Raw genomic sequence first — 25,405 nt, forward strand, 5'->3', positions numbered from 1 at the left:
TTTTTTTTGATAATATGGGATCGGAACTTAGAACTTACGTCGTGGTCTATCTAACCATGTGTGTCTACTTAACATATTTTTTAATCCATCGTCCACTTTTTTTTTTGCATGCACGAAAAAATAAGCTAACATGAAAATAGTCATGCATATAAGTTCGAAGAATTCCAGGAGTTCCAATTATTACACGTGAGATAAATGCATGAAATGATTGTAGTGGTAGTAAACATCCAATTGCAGGCTCCCCCTCGAAAAGCCTAGTTTGGGAATAGGATGTCGCCTATAAAAACGTCTGATATTTATCACCAGCAAACATCAGATCATATATATAATGCCTCAGAAAGGCAGAGACGACATGGAGATTGTTCGCCAACTCTTCTATGTGCACTCCTTCCATCCCATTGGACCTTGTAAATACATTCAGGTTTTTCAGTATGATGACTTAAGTAAACGTGCGTCTGTGATAGTCTAACTATATTTACCTCTCGTGAAGGCACTTCAAAACAACCAATACTGCCTCAGAATATGCCTCTCCAAGCGTTGCACCCTGGAAAAAATTTAAGCATAAAACTTCGGTAAAAATCAAACATGACGAGGTGCGTGGTCTCACCAATTTATGCAGTGTTGATCCAGGGGTGTAATCCTCCTCTGTATTATTAAAATATGGTGTGGGTGGTGGTTCAACGGTGGGATCAGTATCTGTCCATCCATCGGTCCTAATCCGAATTGCTGGCGCCGGGGTCAGGCCCTGCGTAGACGCGTGTGCGATTGCAAAAAATATTCGCAAAAAGCGTAACAAAAAACACTACGACAAGCATTTTGACCTTACAACAGGTATTGCTCCACCCAAGAAATGCTTGAGCGCATTAACAGTGTGCCTTTCGATCTCTGCCACGTCAGCAGTCCTGGTGGCAAAAGTAAAATACGATGTAAAAGGGCTAACGAAAAAATGAAATTGTTTACAAAATGTGTTTTCCATCGGACGATGTTACCATTTTTAGTTACCTGCAGCTATTGGCTGATATGGACAGATAACCATCTATGATGCTTATGACGCCGGACAGAATGACTAAAATTGAAGGCTTATGACTCTACCCCTGTACTTACCTGTTAATATGGTTCGGCGAGATGTCTTCTTCTCCCAGTGATGGAAACTGCCATAAAAATTTATTTTTGGTTAAACTTTACAACGCATGCATGTATCCATTTGTTACAAATGTGTAAGCCGTATGCAGTGAGTGTATTTCGAAACTTACTCCAAATCGAGCGAGCACGGAGCCATCTGCTCCAAGCTGTAAATCCATGCTAGACGCAGGGTCATCGTCCTCTGGGGTGAACGCAAAGTTATCATAGACATTGTAATCTTCAAGCGGGGACAGACCTTGGTTGTGGTAATCCATTTAGTTGAGGAAAGATAGTTGGTGAGATCATTCGTAAGGTTAGAGCAGGTAACTGACATGTTGTAGAACAATAGAAGAGCTGCGAGTTTGATGTGAGTTCGGATCATTACCTCTGGAGCCTGGCTGCTTTTCCTTCCGTAGTTCTCTTCTTTTTCCTACTACGAAGACTTGATGTACATTGATAATGGCAGTTGCGAGCCGACAACGTGTATGTAACCTCACTATATATAGCTCAAATGCTAATCGCAAACGTCCAAAAATTTATTAACTATTGTTACATCAATAAAAACCATCCAAAGCCTATTTCCGCACATATTTGGCGGGCTGGTTACCATCTCCCGAACGGGTGCGACATTCCGCGTGCATATATTTTTATAAGGCCGTACGCGTGTGGCCCGTCTAGACGTTGTTTGAAACTAGCACCGTGTTGATTTGTTCTTGCTCACCGCACCCCAATGAATGCACATGCATGTTATCTGCAGCTACCAAACGCTGGTGACAAGGGCAGCTAGCCTCCACTCAATTGGCTAGATGTGGTGCTAATTTTTTCTACAGTTACATACAGACTGGCTAGACTTCGATAAATGTGAATGCATGCATCATTATGTACTTCACGTGTCCACAGAACGCGTCAATCAAGGCTGGCATCATGGAGCTCGGACAAGCCAGTGTCCACCGAAGTTGACGCCGAAAAAAAACTTCACCTCATCGTATGTGTCTGTCATCTGAAAAGATAACGCTTCTGTTGAGCTTCCTTGATACTATCCGATTTTTTTTTTATAATATGGGAACTGAGAACTTACGTCGTGGTCTATCTAACCATGTGTGTCTACTTAACACATTATTTTAATCCATCGTCCACTTTTTTTTACGTGTAGGAAAAAATAAGCTAACGTGAAAATAGTCATGCATATAAGTTCGAAGAATTCCAGGAGTTCCAATTATTACATGTGAGATAAATGCAGGAAATGATTGTAGTGGTAGTAAACATCCAATTGCATGCTCCCCCTCGAAGAGCCTAGTTTGGGAATAGGATGTCGCCTACAAAAACGTCTGATATTTATCACCAGCAAACATCAGATCGTATAGATAAGGCCTCAGAAAGGCAGAGACGACATGGAGATTGTTCGCGAGCTCTTCTATGTGCACTCCTTCCATCCCATTGGACCTTGTAAATACATTCAGGTTTTTTCAGTATGATGACTTAAGTAAACGTGCGTCTGTGATAATCTAACTATATTTACCTCTCGTGTAGGCACTTCAGAACAACCAATACTGCCTCAAAATATGGCTCTAAAAAGGGTTGCACCCTGGAAATTTTTTAAGCATAAAACTTCAGTAAAAATCAAACGTGACGAGCTGCATGGTCTCACCAATTTATGCAGTGCTGATCCATGGGTGTAATCCTCCTCTGTATTATTAAAATATGGTGTGGGTGGTGGTTCAGCGGTGGGATCAGTATCTGTCCATCCATCGGTCCTAATCCGAATTGCTGGCGCCGGGGTCAGGCCCTGCGTAGATGCGTGTGCGATTGCAAAAAATATTCGCAAAAATCGTAACAAAAAACACTACGACAAGCATTTTGACCTTACAGCAGGTATGTCTCCACCCAAGAAATGCTTGAGCGCATTAACAGTGTGCCTTTCGATCTCTGCCACGTCAGCAGTCCTGGGCGGCAAAAGTAAAATACGATGTAAAAGGGCTAACAAAAAATGTAATTGTTTACAAAATGTGTTTTCCATCGGACGATGTTACCATTTTTAGTTACCTGCAGCTATTGGCTGATATGGACAGATAACCATCTATGAAGCTTATGACGCCGGACAGAATGACTAAAATCGAAGGCTTATGACCCTATCACTCTACTTACTTGTTAATATGGTGGGGGGTGCTTATTATCCATAACATCGCAGAAAACTTGGAATGCCCATTGGAATGCCTCGATCGTTTCTTCCGTGAGAAAAACACCCCCGGAAATTGTATAGATTGGTGCGGTACGTCGTGTCGAAGGTAACAACATCCCCAAAAATGGCGTAGTTAGCCCTACCAGAGCCATGACACCATAGAAGTGACTTAACTCTCTTCTGGTCGTCTAACTGCATTTTTACTACAAAAGAAGGGTCCTTTTTTGCATGGCAGAAAAATGGTTCAATGTTTTTGCCATGTCCCCGGCAATTGATTCTTGTCCTAACCGAGCACATAGATTCCTAACTGACTGCCTGCTAAATGGCACGTAAGAATTCTCCCCATGCAAACTACCTAATATAGAGCAAACCCGAACATTGTTTGCACGAAGGTGTCTGAGTAGGTCACGTGTTCTCAAGTCAAGCTGTGGGATTTCCATCATCGTTTTTCTCCACAACTAGCAGATAATAAGTGCGTGTGCTCTTACACAAAAGTGATAACTACCCATGTTTCGCTATCTACCTTCCTAAGACGAATCATCGCAAGACAATCACACCGAGAGGTTCGTCGTGTGTTGCTCTTGTGGTGCCCCTACATAAAATGTAAACACATACGATGAATAAAAACGTATACTGAGCATCGTTTTGCCTCCGAAATAAAAATAAAAATAAAAACTCACGTACCTCGCAAGCACATAGAATGTCTTGCCTGGTCCTTGTTCCTGCTGAGCTGAGTTTATTTCGGCCGAAACGGATGCCGAAACCCTTCTCCCACGAATACATATTGTAGAACTCGTACGCTTCTTTGTATGGATTCAAAAGTCTTGCATGGTTCTAGGTTAAATACCTTACCGCCTTCCCTGGACCCATCGTCGCGTAAAGCCCGCTCCACGACACCGTAGATTGAGGTGACAGGCATCCTCACACCGTCGGGTGACTTGTGCATGAAAAAGGAGAGTGTATTAAAGTTCGTATTACTACTAAAAATCTGGGGAGGGACGCACGACGAATTCAAATAAAAAACCTACTAACTAACCCTGGTTCGGGCATCGGGGTCGCCATTGGAGATAGGGAAGAGGATGTGTGCCTGTACAATGTAAGTGCCTACTAACATATATATAGGGGGCATGGTAGCCCTGGTGAAAATCTCTCTCGCGCTCGGTACAGTTCACGTCGATGTTTGCGCGGGAAACTTGCCTTCCTAAAAAATTGGTAAAGCAAAACGACTACACCTACCCTATCTGCCAAACCATCTTTTAGTGCAACTATGTTCCTACGAATGAACTGTGCACTTCAGAAAAAATTGAATGCCCCCGGCAGCGGTCTGACCTGCACATGACGAGACTACACCAGCTTTCTTTAGAGAAATTGACGCCTGCAATCAACAGTAACCTAGTACGTGAAACTCGCAGTCGCGTGTCTTGTACAGTACGCGTGCAAACACCTGGTCGGCGAATAAGTCTGCGCATGAAAACAAAAAAGCGCAGACGCATACAATGCTGGGGCCGGTAGGTGTCTATTAATGTGCTCTAAAGATCTGCTAGTTGGTGGGGACTAACATACTTCGCTTTAATGGTTTGAACTGTTCTGAGTAAACAAATCATGCATCCAACTTCCTTCACATTTAATTAGATAACCAGACCACAACACTTAGGTTACTGATTGCATTGTTGCTATGTACATAAAATAACAACTTCCTAGTCTAATTTTTGCATCGAGCATTACAAAGCTGATTACGTAGCCAAGCTAATTCTCGCACAAGATGATTTCTATCTCTACTTCGGCTGCATCCACCTCCTGCGTGCGGGTGTTGATTGCCTGAATAAGCTTTGCTGCCGAGCTAATCAACCCGCAGTAAGAACAAGTGCAGCCCAGCACATTGCTTGCGGCCTGGCCAAGTAATCATAACTTTCGTGTGCTACCAGCAACATGAACACGAACAACTTGAAAGCTGCAGCTCCAATCCTAGCTGTTGCACGGTCTACGGTGCTTGCTCTTGGATCCTCGGCGTTGGACCTGTAACGGAACAAAAGGAAAATAGAACATGCTATTGCGTTTGCGAAGGCAGAGGATATAGGGGATCTCTGATGTAATAGCTAAAGCAATGGTTGCAGCAGCTGCAATCGCTGCAGGGATGATGAACACCGCCATTTGTTTTACATCCAAACCAAATGCGGGGAAACGATGAGTTCGACAAATCTTTCAGCAACTGGAATATATGAAAAGTCTGCTGAATACAAACTATACATACCTTGCTGGGAGGGTCGCTCGACAACCTTGAAAAAACTTGCAGTTCCAGATGGCAATTGCGACAGGCCCCCTACAAGTTGAACTGGTCGCCTCGCCTATGTATATATATGCAATCTGACTACATTCAGCGTGCGGCCCGCTGTGGACTGCAAGTGATTTGCAGGTCTGGCCCTCATTAGTGCGTGCAGTTGATTCCATCTCCACCCGGTGGCACGAATCGCAAAGCGTGATCTGACGGTATCGGGAGGGGTGGTAGTGCCACCGGGTGGCAACACCTTATTTTGCTTATCATACTTGTTCTTCATTAAAGAACATGTTCTTCAAAAGTTATTCTTTTGAAGTATATGATAAGTAATCATTAACCATGTCATATAGTACTAAAACCAATAACTGTCCATTACATGTTAAGATTATACCAAATGCTATTATTGTGTGCTAGCTTTGTTATCGTTATGATATATTGCATTACTTGTTTATGATACCAAGTAATCAAACCTTAATAAGAAACTTGTTTGCGAACTATCTCTAAAAGTGCAACACACCCTAAACCAATCATACCAACTCACCAATCCTAAATCATCGGGATTAGGTCACGCTTAGCGCGATTGCATCTCATACTTATGCATTATTGCATCCTTGCCAATCTTTTAAACATCATCCTTACCGGACGATGATGCTATTTCAGAATTTGGAGTTATTGCGTATCGAAGACCTTGTCTGCATAATCTTGCAGTCAAGAAAGGCAAGTTCATCGCTTGCACGTGTCAATTTTGAGTATTTTTACCAAATTACTTGCAAAGTACTATACTTATCACTCTTGCATGAAAAGCAAAAATGCTAATTTCATAACTATGAATATGACTATGTGGTGGGCAATGGAACCATGGTATGAGTACGGTGGAAGCTCCATTACAATGGGTTTGTATCCATCTAGGATTAACAACCAATGTCGTCCAGTGATTCTTGTGACGTAAGACTCGTGTTAACCATAAGATCTAGAGTGGGACGGAGTAGTCAATTGTGTTTCTTCCTCTCGTACATCAACGGATGTGCTTACCATAGCAGTTGTATCTCGAGAGAACAACCGGTGTGTGGGGATCCCATGCTAATTCCCCACGGCAATGCGGTCTATGATGGGTTGCAACGACCAGCGAAGGTATCGAGGTCGCGAAACCTGATAGTAGTCGAGGTCGGATGGTATCCAATAGATACGCTGACCGGCGAGGACCCAAGGTTGGAATTGCAACAAAGGGTGGGTGTGCAAGGTCACGAAGGAATACAATATTGACTAGGACCTTATACCGGGCCTCACACCACAGAAGTGTGGACGGGTTGCGCGCTCGGTTGGCACCAATGTTAAGATCTCTTATGGGTAAAGCAACACACATCTGCAGAGTGTAACAAATCGTGACATGTCACTCCCTGTTTCGGGATTTGGAACTGTGAACGTTGCCGGAAAGGAACTCCATTAAGTTCTAGACACCCGGTGAATGCTGACGGACATAGCCACTCAGAATAAAAGTAACCTTTTGAAGAAATGATTACAAAAACCTGCATTACCTTGGACCTTCTGATCCATGGTTGTAGCTAGTGCATTAAACACCTCTTTCCTATAATGAACTTGTTGAGTACGCTCGTACTCATCCCACCTTAAATCCCCAGCTTAGATATGGAGGCATCAAAGAAGGATCTACAGTGCAACTCGAAGACCGAGGAGTCAACAACTACTTCAAGGGACAGGAACCTGCCAGAAGAGTCATATACCACATCCAGCATGGAGAAAACCTAGATTAGCAGTAGAAGGGAACTAGCTCCCTAATCCTAGCTCCTCTTTAGCTAGAATCTAGTCATAATCTCTGTAGCTAGTCAAATCCTCTATAAATAGAGCTCGTGATAAGATTAGACTACGAGTCATTCTTCTGGAGATTATTTGCAGTTTTACCTTATTGTAAAGTAGGAGGTTGTGTTGATCTTCTGTAAAGAGTCAGTGTTGTAATTATATAGACATGCCTTGGACCCGCATATATATATATTTCTGTTGTACCACTCTGAGCAATGTAATACTAGTGGAACGGTATTTCATTGGTGTTATGTCAACGACTTGCATACTACACCATGCAGTGATCTGCTGGATCACCACAGTAAGTCCACTCCTTTCAGTATACTCCTCCAAGTATATGACATACCTTTTCTTGGTTTTGCTTGGAGTACCTTCCCATCTGGAAAATATTTTGCTATTAGAACTTCCAAGCATAGCTAAGTTAAAATGATGTATACTCCTGAATCCCAAGCCACCACAATTTTTTTGGGTAGAGTCATCCTTTCCCGGCTAACCCAATGCATGCCATTTTCTTTTTCTACCTGGCTCCACCAATACCTGCATATCATGGAGCTCAACTGATCACAAAACTTTTGGTTAAATCAAAACATGCCATTTCATAGACTGGCACTGCTTGTGCTACTGCTTTAATTAGGATTTACTTGCCAGCTATGGAAAGTAACTTCTCCTTCCATCCTTGTATGCATTTCCAGATTTTTTCTTTTAGATATGCAAATGTTTTAACTTTAGATTTTCCAATATAGACAGGTAAGCCTAAGTACCTTCCTGAGTGTCCTTCTTTGTTGAAACTTAATATGGCCTTTACCCTGTTCTTGTTCTGCTCCTTTGTATTTTTGCTAAATAAAACGGAGGACTTGTCTCTATTAATCATCTAGCCCGAACATTTCTCATAGGTGTCTAGGATCCTTTTGACTTCTCTTGCATTTCCTTCATTGGCTTCAATAAGTAAAAGGGAGTCATCAGCAAATAATAAGTGATTAACACTGGGAGCATCATTGCAGATTTTAATACACTACCAGAAACTGGTATTTTGCCCACGGCTAAGCACCTACAGGAAATTACCAAATACCGTCAGGGTAATTGTTCCTGTCAGTTGACCGACAGGAAAATACCGCCAGGGATAAATTGACAGGGAAATTCTAAATGCTCGACGGTTGGCTGACGGAAACTATTTCCTGTCGGTTCTTCATGTTTTCCTGAAGGTGTTCTGTAGCTAACAACAAAATGTTCATGTCAGGCATGGTAAAACACGAACATATATATCCTGTCAGGACATAACCATCAGGAAAAATAAGGAAGGATTAACAAAAAAAATAGGAAAGCAGAATCATGTTTCTGTATAACTATGCCCGTACTTGGCATATACAAAAGATACACATCAAACCAGTCACTTACATGAACAGTAGAGTTATGAAATCACATCTATTGTCATACAATTCCATAGAATTTTCGTACATGCATCAAATCTCAACATAAACACAAGTTCAACCATTTCAAAACGCACGAGTGCATCAAGTAAATATTCGAGTAGAAGAGATCTTATGTTCCATGATGCTTTTTACGCAACTTGAGTTTTAAGATTCTCTTTATGATGATCCTGCAATGGATATAATTGAACTTTTAAAAGTGTGCCAAATGTCACACTAAACAGGTTCAAAGTTGCAAAGGTTGCTACAAAAAGATAGCGAGGAAGCGAAATAATATCTACAAGATATAATCGACAGAATCTACTTGGCACCTCGGTTCCTCACATCAACTTTGGCACATACACCTAACTTATTTCAGCAAAATTACGATGTAGCAATATCAGTTTTAACCAAGATGATTCTCGTGAGAAATCGCAGACGAAACTTCAAGTTGAAATAGAGCAGTTTCGGCAAAATTACGATCTAGCAATATCGGCTTTAACCAAGATGGTTCACGAGAAATAGTAGCGTAAACTTCAAGTTGAAATAGACCGGCTTCGACAAAAAAAATTACAATGTAGCAAGATCGGTTTTAACAATGTTGGTTACGTGAGAAATAGTAGCAATATCGGTTTTAACCAAGTGTGACACGAGAACATAGGTGAACCTAGAAATGAGCACCTAGTCGAACCGAGTTAATAACGAGTTAAGTATACGCATTTTAGCTTCTCAAAATGATTAAGATATCATTGAGGTCTGGGGATTGACTAGTAGGAAACTGTACCTCTTCCCGTTGAGGGATAACCGAGTTCTTGTACCGATGATATTCCCCGCCCTTGCCCTAGAACTGTGCAATTCTTCCCTAATCCTAACATAAGGAAAATAAAATAGAAAGTTACAGGAAAAGCAAGAATACGATGAGTTTAAATAGGAAGTGTACATAACTATGAAACATTATTCATGGTATATATCTCGAGACAGGTAGAAAATAAAAGTATAAAGCATACTTTGATAAGGGCAGAGGATATTACACCTCTCTTATCGATCGGTACTAAACCTTGGATCTTACTCGTAATCTCCAAAGTATGAGAGGTACCTTATTAATTCTGCGTTGCACTTAACTGCAATTACACAACACAATTCCTTCTGATTTGCACGAACATTTCTGAAGATGCAAAACAGAAGCTACAAGAGGATATCACAATTATTCAAATGCAATACTTATATTTCCACGTAAAGAGATAACTAACTTGCTTCTAAACCTAAATGCTTACCCTTTAATTTTTTGTCAAGGGTGGCAAAAGGCAGAAGTTGTATCAACGGGCTGCACCTTCCATAATAGCTCAGTATGAAGGATTCAAAGCTAGATCCTACCACCATGCAGCACATCAAGCTTGAAAAAAAGAATCAATATGTCACATATCCAATGCCATTCACTTGATATAATCTGACAAAATTTACTCAACTAACAATTAGAAAAGAAAGGGTAGCATCTTCACAAACAACTTACTCTTGTTGATTGGATCACAATATTTGCCATACTTCAAACCAACATTGCTTGAGTTGCCGGTCTATACCATTGGCACCTCAGGCACCGACCCTGACAGTACCTACAAATTGCAAGCAAATCTTAGCACCACACCAACTCACATACACACAACAGCACACCAGTAGCACATGCACGTGAAGGAGAATAAAAGGATTAAGGAATACCTAAGTGCTGAGGCGCAGCGGATGGTTGGCGGCGACAAGGTCGACCTCAATCTGGGGCGGAAACCCTATCTTCTACTTTTCCCTCCCACCTACCCTCAGTTTCTCGTTTTGCCGCCGGCGACCATGGATGCTCAGCAGTGCACTTTTCTTCGCTTCTGCCCGCTTCCGCACGCTTAGGCGACACTCAACACCTAATCGCAACACTTAATCGGGCTCCTAAATCTTTAACATACAAAATAGAACAAAGCTATCTCTTGCGTCATGAAAACAAAATAATCAATACTGTCAAACAAATGGCCCTAGTTTTCTGACAAGTATGGCTTATATTTTCAGCTAAAATGAATCTGAGCTAGCTAGCCAATTTCTATCACAGATAATGCAAACCAGGCTATCCTCAAATCGTTTGGAATGCAGCCACCCGGCAACCCATCCTGCTCTTTCCTTTTCTTCTAAGCAAATCAATACATGCATGAATTAGCTAGGTACTTCACCGTGCAGCACATCAAGTATGGATAATAATCAATGCAGTACTTACCACACCAAAAACGAATCTGCTGAAAAACGGAAGAGGAATTGCCGGTTGCTGTCAAGGTCGACCGAGTGGAGTTGGGCGACGGCTGCAAACGGATAGGATTCGGACAGACTTCCGGCCGCGAATGGAGGTGGGAGGAGAAGGCAGGGGGGGCGGCGCTCGCGGATGGAGGTGGGGACGGTGGTCGCGGGGCTCGCGGACGGACATAGGAGCAGGCGGTGGTGGAGGTCAGGGATACATGAGCGGCGGAGCTCTAGGTCGGAGATGGAATCTGTCCGCGCAGGGATATGGTAGCAGTATGCGGTGGAGGACGAAGCAGATGGGAGGCCGGCGGCGCTGGAACGAGGAGGCTGCAGAGGATGCCGGCGGCCAACAATGGCGAGGAGCTGGGCTGAGGGCGGCGGCGATGAGGATGTGGAGAAGACAAAGAATGGGGAAATTTTCTAGGGCTTGCCTTATCTGCTCATTTCTTATTTTTTTCCTCTCGCGCGACGTGGCGGGAACAGTCTCGAGTTGGCGCGGAGATGAAAATATTGGCGTGTAATTTGCCTCTCGCGCGAATACGTTGGCGGTTAACTGTAAACATTTTCCTGTGAGTTGAGCTGCACACAGAAAAACGTATTTTCCTGGCGGGCAAGTCAAAACCGACTGAAAAATACAGTGTTTTCCTGTAAACTACTTCGGGCCTCACAGGAAAATTGACAGGCCAAAGGAAAATGCTGGTTTCTGGTAGTGATACCTCTTAATCTTCCTTTTTGTTCCGTTGGTTTTGGTTCTTTTGCCTGCCTAATTTTTGTCTGGACACGCATCCGATACGTATTGCCCAAGACCGGCCAGGTCGGTAACGCGCGCAAACTTAGTTAGCCCTCTCGATCAACGAGGCCGCCGCGCGCCGACGTAGACAGTTCGTCGTTTGCATCTCGAGCTAGCGATGGAGTCCAAGTCAGGATGTAAATGGCAGCGTCACTCCGCGTGCCCACATACGCCGCCCGCGAATTTTAGTCTAAATGGTGTATGTGGATTTTCACGAATTTTAAGTGGCACACGTGGACAGATCCGCGAAGTCCACCGTTTCCAGCGGCTGACCGCGTTTTCGTTTCCCTCGAAGGAAAGAGAAAATTCCCCATTTGCTATCCCGAGTCTCGGCTCGTTGCCCTCGCCACGACCACGAGGACAAGCGCCGCTCTCTCGCTGCCTCCTCCGCGCCGCCACGTCCCGCCGGACTGCATCTCTGCTCACCCCTGCCTCAAGATCCGCGCGTCCCTAGTCCCCACCCTCCCTTCGCCAGCCGCCGCCGTCCAGATCGAGAGGCGAGAGCCGCCGTCCAGATCCATGACCATGATCTGGCGGCAGCGGCCGCGATGGCGCTGGCCAACTACCGCCCCGTCGTCTCCATACTGCCTGTCGGCCAAATCGCCGTAGCTAGAAACGACAGCGTATTTAGCACATCGCCGCCGACGGGCTGCGCACTCTGGGGCGTCATGGAGGCTCTACTCTTGTGACGGCGCAAGGCCGGGGTTCATGGAGGCTCTACTCTGGTGACAGCGCAAGGGAAAGATGTTGGCTCGTATCTACTACTCCTAGAAGCGAGCGCATGAAGCGGAAGTGGAGCAGTTCGTGGCGTCGGCGTATAGCAGCAACAGCCAGCAGCGTATAGCAACATGCAGAGTTGCGGACAGCGGCGACCACGGAATCCGCGTATTCCCGCCTAAATAATTTGTGGCTGCCACAAAGTCCTGTAATCCTATGTGGTAGAATGGGGCGTGAGCCATCAGATCCGACTCACTTGTCAGCGACATCCCGAAGTCAAGCCCGTATGCGCCCGCCGTGCGTGCGTGCTGCGATGGAGATCCGACCGCAGCCAGCAAGCCGTGATTCGGAAGATCGATCGTGGTCGATGACGCGGTGCTGGCCACGCCCTCCTCTTCCTCCCATCCAAGCGGCCCGCGCCGCTGGCAGCATCCAGCTCGTGTGGCGCGGCATGCCGCAGGTCCACCGCCCTCTCTCGAGGGCCCGGCCAGGTCGCCTCAGACAGCAGCCGGATGGCCCGCGAGTCGACCACGGGCGCCTTCCGCTACCGCCATCCGCAGCTGCCATCGTCGCGCTCAGCGCATAACGGGTGCCGCGCCGCCAGCGCGCGGCTCGGCGTTGCCTTGCGGGACTATGGTTAGCGAGCTCTGCTCGTCGGTGGACCGGATGGGTCTCTGCAGCCTCGAAGAGGCGACCCAGGCTCGAGCTCGAGCTCGATCTCAGCTCTGAGTCCTTGCCCATCCTGCGCGTCGCCGGCCGGACGAGGACAGATGCCTCGGAGGCGGAAAATGAACTCCGAAACAGCGAACGGCGAATAGGAGAATAACGAGGGGGATAATGATAGCCGGTGGCGACACCGATGAGGGACGATGCGATGACAGCAATGTGTCATCCGTCAGGCAGAGTGTTCCGAGTCGTCTCGCCGCTGCCGCGACCGTCGAGGTCTCTTCTCACGCTCGCATTACGGCCGCTCCGCATTGAGCCTGGGCTCTCACTGCGTCACCGTAATCACGACCGTCCTCCAGGAGCTCCTCATGCCGCATCTCCGTCGCAGGAGTTGGTGCACGGCTCATCTCAGCGTTGCCAGCGCCTCGTGGACCTCCGCTGCTCGGAGTCCGCAGCACCAGGTGACAATGCTCTCCCCTCTTGGACAGCGCCTCCGCCAAGCTCCTTTCGATGTTGCCTTGCAACCCTGCCTGTCAACGCGTCGTCGTCGGCGTGTAAAGCGTGGGCACCGCCGAGAGTCGCGATGGCGCCGTGCCGGGTATGCCGTTCTTGAGCCACGTTGGCGCCGCATCGCTGGTTCCCCGCTATGCCATCCCTCGCAGTCATGCCCAGATCTACATCCGTGGTGGCAGGTCATGGCGGCCTGGAGGCTCGCCGATCTCGCGGCGTTCCTCCAGCACTTCGCATCCGCGACGGCCTGGCGCTGAGGTCGCAGCGACATGTACGCGACATCGGTGGTGCACGTCGCCAGGCTCCCGGTGTTCTGGAACATCCACCACCTCGAGATGTGGGGGCACCTGCTGCACGACGGCGACGCCGCAACCACCGTCGGCGTGACGAGCAGGATTCTCCGGCACGCCCCGAACCTGGAGGTGCTCTCGTTGTTCTTCGAGACGGGGACCGGGGCTGACATTGACGACGATGGGCCGCTCCCCGCCGGCCACGACAACTGCAAGGCAATGGAGCTTCTCAACGCGCACCGTCTCAAGTACAACCGGTACAACATCCTCGACTGGTCGAGTGGTTGCGCCATGATCCCTTGCCTGGCGAACCGGTTGAGGGAGCTCAACCTGGTACATTACCAGGGAGGCAGGGCGCAGAGGACGCTGGCCAAGTTCTTGCTCTGTAACGCTCCGGTCATCGGCGAGCTATGGTGCCAGTTCGCCGAGGGTCCCTTGTGGATGCAGACTGAATTGATGCGGGAGATGAAAAGTTGGGTGATGAGCGAGAAAGCTAAAACGATCTTCCGGTGATGCTTATGTGACCTAGCATCTTGAATTGCTTGCGCTTGTTAGGGCACTCGTTTTTCGTCTACACAATGTTTTACCGAAACAAAATCGAATGTTTCCGATTTAAAACCAATAGGGAACTTTCAAATTTTCTATTGGTGGAGTAACATATTCTTTTGGAGGAAAAAGAGCCAAGCGCATGTTCCATTAATCAAAATGAAACCAACATCTTAGTTCACTTCAGGGTTTATCGCTTTCATGGAGACATTTGTGTGTGAAAGGTATAAATACTATGTTCTTAGTGATATAATATTTGTTTTTAGCATAATAGTCGGAAATGCATTGTGGCTACAAAGAGCCCCTCCATGCGGAACAATAATATTATTAATGTAAAAAAAAAATATGGGAAAAATTAGACACGTATATGTTCTTCATGTCAGTTGGTTCTTTGCAAATGTTTGTGGACAAAACACAACTACTGCGACATGCGCTAAAAACACAAGTTGAGTGTTAATAAATTTGCCGCTTGTTTAGAGCGTCGAACCTTGTCGTTTTCATTGGGAAAATGTACACGTTAATTTTCGCAAGAAAAATACGCAAACACGAACCGTAGTGACAAAAAACGGGTGCGCGAAATCTCATATTTTTCAATATTTACTGTTCATTCGGAGCATATAGCCAAAACTCCCTGCCCAAAGTCGGATGTTTTGTTTTGGGTGAGCATAATTTTGGCCGGGACAAGTTTGAGGTCAAACCAAACGCACCCCGTGCTGCAGTTGGCATGGGCTCCTGTTTAGCTGGCCCCAATCAGTTTTGTTGGGTCGGAGTTGGGCCAGACGGGGGTGATCACGAGCCTGCCCGGCCCATCGGAAGGTCCACCAACATAGGCCCACATTGCCACATAGGGCGCCGATCTGACTCGCGTCCTACGAGTCAGCTCCATCCGTGCACACACGCGCCGAAATCTTTCCTCACCACACCTTCTCTAGACCACCCCACCGACGCGTGGACCCACCACCAGGCCCCGCCTCACTCGGGCCCATCCGTCATCGGCTCCGGCTGCAATCCCCGTGAGTCAAAAACACCCGGCCAATCGTCATCGACTACTTTTCCTTCGACACTACGCTTTCCCCACCCACTCCCGTCCCCATTCCGCTCCGCTCCCCGCCTCCGTTTCAAAAAACCCTCGCCGCCCCCGCCTCCGGCCGCCGCTAGGGTTAGGGTTTTGCTCATCCCCCCGCCGCCGGTAAGCCTCCTCCGCCTCCCGAGTCGCCCAACCCCTCCACGCGCCAGCCCGTCGACACCCCCGCGCTCATTCCCCGTCACGTTCCATGGCAGCGTAGGGCTAGGGTTTCCCCGCCACCAGCGCCCGCCGCCGCCCCAGGACTCGATTCCCGTCGTCCCCAAGCTCGCGCCGTCCCATCTTCGACCGGGCGACTGGAGGCGTTCGAGGCGCCGCCGACTCCTGCGAGCTTGCCCCGGCGACGCGCTGCTCCGATCTCCGCCCCCTGCTGCGGCGCGGCAAGGTGAGGCGCTTCCCCTGTCTCCATTTAATTGTTTTGAGATGAACATGCTTATGAAGTCTGTGTACATCAAGTGCTGCGAGTTTTTCAGTGCTTAAATCTGTGAGCTGACGCCATGTTCATGAAATGCTGTGAGAAATTGAAGTGCTGCGGGTTTTTTAGTGCTCAAATCTGTGAACATTGATGAGATACATCAGGATGGGTATCTTTCAGACCTATATGCCTCCTCGGCATGTTGCTTCCACATCAGGGGGCAATGTAGGCAGTGATTTGGGAGGGGACCATGTTAGCATGAACAACACTCGTGACGACATAGCCGATGCCTTGTAATACTCTAGGCATTGGAAACTTGTACTAGTTCTTTTGGGTTCATATGGTAAAGTCTTGTTAATATATTATGGGCATTAGAAACTTGGTACTTCTTTAGGGTTTGTATGGAGAAGCCTTGTAAAACAATTGTTGCAACAATCTCGTATTATCTTACAAGGCACTCCAAATTTATTCCGATAAAAAGCGTGTTTAAAATTGTTTTAGAAAACCAACTGGTAAATTAAGGTAATTATTCAGCTCTTAAACATGGTAATTATGTAATAAAACAGTCATAAATAGCCATTTCGTTTCAAAACAGCATTTGCACAACATCTTAAGCACTCAGGGGCATTCCAGACATCTTGCTCCTAAAACCAACAGCACCACACCTAAAAGTACTCCTGCCAAACATCAAATTTCCGCTTCCAACAGCTGCTCTTTCACAGCCCACCAGCTACAGCTGCTTCTCAAAAGCTGCAGCCCAAACAGACAGACCCCTAAACACTTCCTGACACACAGACAAAAATTAACTGTGCAGTGTGACAACCAATGGTTGTAATTAGGTGTCTGATTGATTGCATGATTGAAATTGTTGGATAGTTAGGCGCACACGATTTTTCTCGAAAAGAATGACATTTAGGAGTGCCAAGATCCCTGGATGAATGTCATGTGAATCTTTCGAATTGCTAAGCACAGGGCAATCTAGACTCAAGGAAACTATGTTTCTCTGAGACTGTGAACTTCATGTGTTGTGTAAGATTGGTGCTTACAGAGAGTTTATAGGAATTTCTTACTATTGAATGCAAAATGCTGTTGCTGTACAAATTTAATCCCCACTGTTATGTTACCCTGCAACACCCTCATTGTTAATGTTACCCTGCAGCATCCTCTCATTTTTTTGCTGCCTTCACTTTATCAGGCTTTGACTGAGAGAGCTTTGAGCTGGACTTTGCCCTAACTCCCTTTGCCAATTTTCATCAGGTCTGCACTCCGAGGGTTGTTTTGAAGGAGTTGTGCAATTGCCCTGAACTATCTTGGCAGAAGCTTGCTGTAAGGTCTGGTATTCCTCTTCTTGTATACAAGCCAGCTGTGGATAGGAATTCTTCTTCATTGAAGGATGCCGACAAGAAAAAAAGGCCCCGCAAGAAATGCTACTGTCGAGCATGTTAATACAAAAACCAGTAGACACCCCAGAAGATCAACTTCAAGTGCAGTTCCTGATAAGAAAGTCAATGATTTGATTACTTCTTCCTCTAAAAAGCAGAAACCTGGTAAAGTCCCTTTGCAACTGTTGTGAGTTATGGTTGCAACTTTAATTGTAAAGTATATAATAAGATAGTCAATAGAAACTTGCATAGAGCCACCAAAAAAACTTGCATAAAGGAGTAAAGATAAATAGAGTGGTTTTATTTTAAGATATCCTACTTGCTGTATATTGTCATTTGTCAGTTCTTCTGTAGTCCAAACTAATCTGTTATATATAAAGGACCTTTCACACACTGTCTCACTTTTGGCAAATGTGTTTTCCATGATTATTACTTCAGTTTACTATAAGGAATTCGTCTGGGACAATGTAATATTATGAGCTCTTAGGAAATTGGCTACCTGGGTATCCACTAGAGCTGTCTTTTGTACTAATCATTGCTCTGATTATGATTCTGCAGCCGAAAACTTGCAGAAGAAGAATGAAATTCTTAGTGGTGGTAGAACATTGACATCACTCTCTGATTGTACTGATACTGAAAATGAAGTTGCTAATGTGCCAAGTAGTAGTATGCTTGATCACAAGGTACGGTTCATTCTGGTTTAAGTGTGTTATATACTTATATAGCTGAACTGCTTTTTTCTACTCACTCGGTTCCTAAAAGAGCTTTGCAACTTTTTCTAGATACGAATGAATCTATAGCTAAAACATGTCTATATACCTTTGTATCTAGACAAAGTTGAGAAGCTTTTTTAGGAACGGAGGAACTTATGTTATCATGCAACACATTTCAGCCAAGATATAAAAAATGGGCTCAAAGGTGAAAACCGTCTCATTTAGGTACTCTCGCCGTCCCTAAAAAAGCTGCTCAACTTTGTCTAGATACGGAGGTATATAGACACAATTTAGTTGTAGATACATCCGTACCTAGAAAAAGTTGAGCAGTTCTTTTTAGAGACGAATGGAGTATTTTTTTTTCTGCATAACAACATTTTGGAATGCAAACACAAACTACGTAGGTCCTTTATAAGCTATACCTGAAGTATTTGTATGGCATAGGCCTATTATTTGCATATGCAAGACTACATTGGTCATCCATCGTTGTGCTGCAATTATTTGATTCTGGCACTACGCACTAAGCATTTTTATGGTTAATTATTGGTTCTAGAGCCAAAATTTAGAGTAGGATTGATTGTCACATCACCTGAATCCTGAACTTGATTGTTCCTTGAACCGTAATTTACTTTACATTCTTATATGTCTATTTGGTCTTCCTTATGTCAGCAGTCTAACGAAAATGATGAAGAGCTTTCCATATTTTCTCAACCATTCCACCATCACAATGAAGACGACGGTGATGGCTTAGGCAAAGGTACAAAATATTCGACATTTGAAGTCCTTTCCCTCTTAAAAAATGTTATTTGATATTTTACTATCTTAACATGTATCTGTGTACTACATTTATGCTTAAGATAGCATCTTGTTTGGTATGATTCTTATTTCCTCAATACCTTAGGTCCTAATAAGGTCTATACTATAACTACACCTTTTCCCTAATTTATATTTTTTTAGGCCAAGGTATACTTAGATCTGTCTCATTTGCAGTATTCAGTTTAGGTTAATGTATTATGGAGGTCCTTCTATGGGCTGGAGATTTGTGAGTGTTTGATAATCCTTGATGAGTGGTAACAAGTGGAACATCGTGAAGTCCTAAGTCACTGTATCCGCTTTCTCTTCGCCTGACTGGTTTAGATATATAATGCACTGCTAGATTTGTCTGGCATTTTTTTTGTATGGTTGCATTTTTATTTGTGAAAAATTTAGTAGCAAATTTAAAGTATCTGAATTAGTTATTTTATTTGCAGCCTGTGCTGTTAGAAGTGAATCTGTGAATGTGGGCATCCCCACCACCGTTTAAATGTTTAATTCATCTGCATCAATAATTGTCATACCTGTGTTTGAATTTTCACATGCATGCATAGAAGGTTTAAGAAATGCTCCTTTCTAAGATGGCTTGCCACTTCTATGCAGTTCCTATGCAATCAACATGTGGAAACAGAAAGCTTGAAAACAATGAATTCAGTGAATTGGGTAGTCTATCTCCTGAAGTGTCTGCTATATATCTTGCAATGCAGCACTCTAAGCTGGAGTGTATTGATGAACAAAGTCAAGATTCTATCTCAACAGATGGGTGCCCTGAACCTGATGAGACTGAGGAGCTTGATGAGTTTGACCCTTATACCTTCATAAAGGATTTGCCCGAGTTATCCATGGTTGTACCCAAGTTTCGGCCCGTTCTTCTTCCAAAGCAAACTCGGAGCTGCCCTAGAACCACCCTTGTCCTTGATCTGGATGGTAAGATGGTTGTTGGATGAATATTTTTTCTTTAACATAGTCTGTTGAATCTTGATGATATATCATAGTGGAATAATTATTTTCTGATGTTTCTTCTGTAAATACTGGAAAAATGTTATTATTTCACTATGCCAGTCCTCTTTTCCTTTTAATAAGCCATTTAGCAATGATTAATATGACAGGTGACTTGATCAAATATTAATTAAGGCTAATTAACTAAAAATTCGACAACAATACCCCTAGTATAGGCTCTTGGTCTTTCACTTCCAAAATGGAGCTCTATCTTATCTCCTTCAGAGGGAAAGCTTTTCAGACAGACACTCTTGAGCTTCAGCTATGGCTTGAGTCCCTTGTGGCTTGTATTCTAAGCTATCGTACAATTCCGCCCCGCTTATCCCTTCCCCTCGTTGACCTTCGTAAATCCTTTACCTTCCTTGTATACACGCTTTTTATGAATGAATTTATTGGTGGGGCCCCACCTACAGTTTTTTTTAAAATGTACATTTAGGACAGGACAGAAATTGCGTGTAGAACGATGTGTTTAAGTGAAGGACACTAGTTGGGACAACTTTGGTATATATATTATAGAGAAAATAATAATTTGATATCTAAAAAATGTTGAGCCTTGAATGTCTTGTGACTACTGCAACCTGTTTATGTAATATCAACAGAACTATAAAATGATGTTAATGGATTGGAACTTTTTGCCTCTGTACCAATCTTTTTTTTTTGGTTCCATCTTTCTACTTATTTGATAAAATGCAGCATGCCCTTGTGTTTGGTGTTAGCTCTTACCTGTACTTGGTGTTTTCCACTCATTATAAATTCAGTAACCTAATCTGAAGATATTTTCGTAATTTCATGCAGAGACACTGGTGCATTCTACGCTTGAGCCCTGTGAAGATTCTGATTTCACTTTTCCAGTTCATTTCAATCTCAGAGAGCACACAATCTATGTACGGTGCCGTCCATATCTGAAAGAGTTCCTGGAGAGAGTCGCCAGCATGTTTGAAATAATCATCTTCACGGCTAGTCAAAGTATTTATGCAGAACAACTACTTAATGTTCTTGATCCCAAAAGAAGGTTGTTCCGTCATCGCGTTTATCGTGATTCTTGTGTCTATGTGGAGGGAAACTACTTAAAGGATCTAACGGTTCTTGGCCGTGACTTGTCTCGAGTGGTCATCGTTGACAATTCTCCGCAGGTATATGCCATACACATTTTGTTATTCATTGATCAATTGCTTTGTCTGTTTGAAGATCTCCGAAATACTATTCTAGCCAATCTAGTTATCATGGCTTCTTTGCATTTGTTTTTCTTATATGTTCTGCACTATAAACCAATTTATTTAGAGTAATTGGGCCAATATGTTAGAGGTTACAGTTTAAATTGTTCAAGATGCTGAGATAGGCTGTCTTGGTGAAGCAAACATAAACCTTATTCTAGTTTATGATCATGATGGTTGGGTCTGTCTTATCATGCCTGTTCTGGAATAGCAATCTAGGTGACCTAGCTGGTTTCAAAAAAAAAAAAAAGGTGACCTAGCCTAACATATCTTACTGGCCAGGGCCATAACTAATCTTTCACCTTTACTATTACTTGTGAAACATTTACAGTTGGAATATAATCTCCCACTCCACTTTCCACTGGTATTACAATGCCCAGAAAGAACTTGATCGTTCCTTATAGCTACAATGAGTTACCGTTGTGTTTTCTGATATTCTTGCTTTCAGGCTTTTGGGTTCCAGTTAGATAATGGCGTACCAATAGAGAGCTGGTTCGATGATCCCAATGACAAGGAGCTCCTAGCACTGCTACCATTTTTGGAAAGCTTGGTTGGAGTGGAAGATGTTCGGCCATTCATTGCCACAAAGTTCAACCTTCGCCAGAAGGTGGCTAGTGCGACTTCCCTTGCAATGCACTTCTTTCCTAATGCATAGCATGTTAACTGAAGCGTCAGCGCCTCTCTCGCAAGAAGCGAAGGCTGTGGAAGTTGCTTGAAAGGAACGGAACTGGTGAATCTTCTTGCCCGCACTGTATCTGGGATTCAGAATTCTTGCCCTGGCGCAACCCTATGTCATTTAATTCTGAACCACCAGGAGGATGTATAATTGGCCCCGTTGTAAGTTTTAAATCCGGTGAACTTTAGGGAACCTTGTACAAGCAAGCAGTAGCCAAACCCATAAGGTTGTTGTGACCGTGTTGTGCACTGGACGAATAATTGCCCAGCATGTAATAGGCCAGCAGGTATTATCAGAAATTTGTGTTCTCACTGCGTTTATGTTGTAGGCTTCGGCCTGTAGTTAGTCGTCAAGTACAAAAGCCAGCGAGGATTATGCCTGCCTTTTGGGCCATATATCTCCAACTGATGATTAATTAAAAGTACTACATGCAAACACCATTGCCCCTTAGATGAACTGCCCTTGGCTTAGGCATCCACATGCAAAAATTACAGTAAAACAAAACAATTAAGAATGTTTGAACAGTGTTGTACACCCTGCAGAATATATATAAGGTAGTGTGGCAAACAATGCAATTTATAATTAAAGCCTGATCTATCAGATTCTGATGTGAACAAAGCGTGCAACTGATACTGACATGAGATAAGAGAACTACAAAACGACCACCAGCCTAAACGACAAGCTGGTGACTTGTGTCTCGCAGAACATGCTAGCTGTCCATGGCTAACGTCTGAAACGCTATTGTCATCTTTTCTACACTATTGCCCAAGCAAATAATCGTTTCACATGAGCAGCTTCATGTTGAGTTCCTCACAGTTTATGGATTGCTACTTCTTGGAGGCAATTCAGTGCCAGTTCCTGTGCATTCCTTGGTGGCTGATCGCAAACACAACCTTATGGGCATGCAGTTTGTGCCTGAAACAAGGTGCATACATTCATAAGATCAGCCAATATGATGTAATGCCATGAAATAAGAATGATGGAACTAGAAATTCTAAGGCTGGCGGGATTTGTAACATTTCTTTAGCAAATTTACAAAAGAATAACACATGCAAAACAGTCTGAATCCAACCTATTGTAGACAATATGATTGTTCTATGCAAATACAAAGTCAGACAAGAAACATTTTAATACTTGCACAATCAGGCATTGTGCAATCGATTAAGCATATTGAAGGAGATCTTATGCAATTGTTGTTAAATGCCCAAAGAATAATAGTACATTAATATATTATCTCCTGAATCCAAAATGTTCAGAAACAAATGCCCAAAGATACATCTATTTCGACTAAGCGGGAGGACCACATTGCGAGACATGCAAAAATTACAATAAAGCACTTAGGGCTAGGGGCATCTCCAATTGAGCGACACAAACGGATGCACAGCGACCATGCGGTCGAAAAAAGCATCTGGAACCCGGCCTAGCAGCCCGACGCATAGTGACCGGGCTATCCGCGGAGACGCTAACACGGTCCAAATATGCGTTGAGTTTGCATCTCCGTGGACGGCTGCGCGGTCGCGCGCGCGCGACCGCTCTCTTCTCCGACGGGCTGCGCCTACCAGCGAACCTGGCTTAATGCGGCTTCTTAGCCGGCACGACTTTAAGCACATCAACTACCGGGAAAGGCAACCGCCAGAGTGGCAACCGCGTCGATCGACGCGTGCACCACCGGAATGGAGCGCGAACTCATAAACCGCCGCGGAAGAGCAACCACAACCCTCTTCGATTTCTACACCGCCATTCATCGCCGCTCAATAAGTCCCCTACATCTGCGCATTCAGATCTCCCTACCGGCCACCGCCATTCATCTCTACGGCCGACGGCGTCATGAGCAACCTCTCTTTTCCATCGGACAACGCTAGCGAGGGAAAACCGCCGGGATGGCGACATTGGTGGGATAGACCTGCCATGCCGAGTAGCTCTACCTCCCCACGAGGGACTACCGGGAGGAGGAGGGGGCCACCGCTGGGTGCCGGCAGATCAGGATGAGGAGGAGGAGGAGGAGGAGGAGGAGGGGGACACCGTCATCGATGATGGCCAGTACGAGGAGGAGGAAGAGGACGAGGATGAAGATGCCATGTGGAGATGTTTGGAGGCAGCAGAGGAAGCGGCGACGACAAAGAAGGAGGCAAGGGCCCGGGAGAAGACGCGGTCGGCATGGACCGACGACGAGGAAGACACCAAGGACGACTCTTCGGAGGGGGACACAAGCTCATCGGACACAACAAGCTCTTCGAAGAGGTGACGAGCGAGGAAGCGCCTCGCGTGAGGGTGACGAGGCGGGGCCCTCTAAGAAGAAGTATTGTTTATGTAATTAGTTTAAAAATGAGTTTGAACATGTTTTTTCGTAGTTTATATGTTAAATTTGTTTCAAAATATTGCGAGTACTTTGTGTTTGAGATGGCACATGGCCGACCTTCTTTGGACAAAATGCGTACGCTGCTAGGTACGCCCCGGACACAAACGAGACAAGCTTGGCTAGGCGACCATTTCGATGTCCACGGGCTAACGTAAATGGACACAACCGGTCGATTTTGGTGTCCGATTTGCGGGGTCAGCCCCATTGAAGATGCCACCATGACCCAAGGGGAAAAGGTTCCCCTTTGGCAAAGTCACCGCCATCTACACCTCACAACACTCAACTCACCGAGCAACCACACCGCCCTCATGGCCGTGGTCACCAGCCGACACCGAGTCATTGGCTCGCCCGCCAACCAACATGACTCCCACCTCCCGGGACCGCCGCCCCGACGTCTCGGTGAGAGCTCAACGGAGAATAGGATGGGAGCGAGTAGAACCTTCGCGGTGAGTACCCCGGACCCCCTGCTGGAAGCATCGAACCTGAATGGAGAGAGCACCTGCGAGGATTGGTATATCAACAACCCACGTGCCTACGGCAACACGAGATCGCGGGACGGAAGGCCATGGATTCGCATGGCACCATGCCCTGTCTAGCACTGCTAGGCAAGCCAACACACCTCCCGGCACCCTCACCAACACGGCGAGGCAACCCGCCGCCGGCCAAGCCTGCCACCAAGGCGGTGCACAACACCCGAGCCTGCGGCACACGCCCTGCCGAATCGGAGATCCCGTCCAAATCGGTCTTGGATGCTGGGCTCAGAACGGGCCCACGCCCTGCCCAGCCCGTGAGGCGCCGGATCCCAACCTGGAGCGGCACGCGGGGTCACCGCGGCCAGAGGGCCACGGACGTTGATGCGTCTCCGGCCGTATCGATAATTTCTTATGTTCCATGCCACATTATTGATGATATCTACATGTTTTATGCATACTTTATGTCATATTTATGCATTTTCCGGCACTAACCTATTGACGAGATCTGCAGAAGAGCCGATTCTTTGTTTTGCTGCTGTTTTGGTTTCAGAAATCCTAGTAAGGAAATATTCTCGGAGTTGGAGCGAGATCAACGCCCATGGGCCTATTTTGCCACGAAGCTTCGGAAGACCGAGGGAGAGACGGGGTGGGGCCACGGGCGCCGCCACACTAGGGCGGCGCGGCCCCTAGCGT

The 25,405-nt window shown here is 45.4% G+C and overlaps 1 protein-coding gene across 2 annotated transcripts; it reads left to right on the plus strand.

Moving 5' to 3' along the window:
• Positions 1-16,010: 16,010 nt before the first annotated feature.
• LOC124699672 (CTD small phosphatase-like protein 2) lies at positions 16,011-22,194 on the plus strand. Of its 2 annotated transcripts, none has more exons than XM_047231938.1 (7): positions 16,011-16,053; positions 17,341-17,630; positions 18,024-18,148; positions 18,848-18,935; positions 19,595-19,918; positions 20,786-21,123; positions 21,653-22,194. In XM_047231938.1, exons 2-7 carry the CDS (start codon positions 17,477-17,479, stop codon positions 21,857-21,859), a joined length of 1,236 nt encoding a protein of 411 aa, XP_047087894.1. In that variant the 5' UTR covers positions 16,011-16,053; positions 17,341-17,476; the 3' UTR covers positions 21,860-22,194. The 2 variants fall into 2 exon arrangements, with proteins under 2 accessions (XP_047087894.1, XP_047087901.1); XM_047231945.1 differs by having other exon boundaries at positions 16,015-16,053; positions 18,851-18,935.
• Positions 22,195-25,405: the final 3,211 nt, after the last annotated feature.

Source organism: Lolium rigidum, chromosome 1 (genome assembly GCF_022539505.1).
Source record: "Lolium rigidum isolate FL_2022 chromosome 1, APGP_CSIRO_Lrig_0.1, whole genome shotgun sequence".
NCBI lineage: Eukaryota > Viridiplantae > Streptophyta > Magnoliopsida > Poales > Poaceae > Lolium > Lolium rigidum.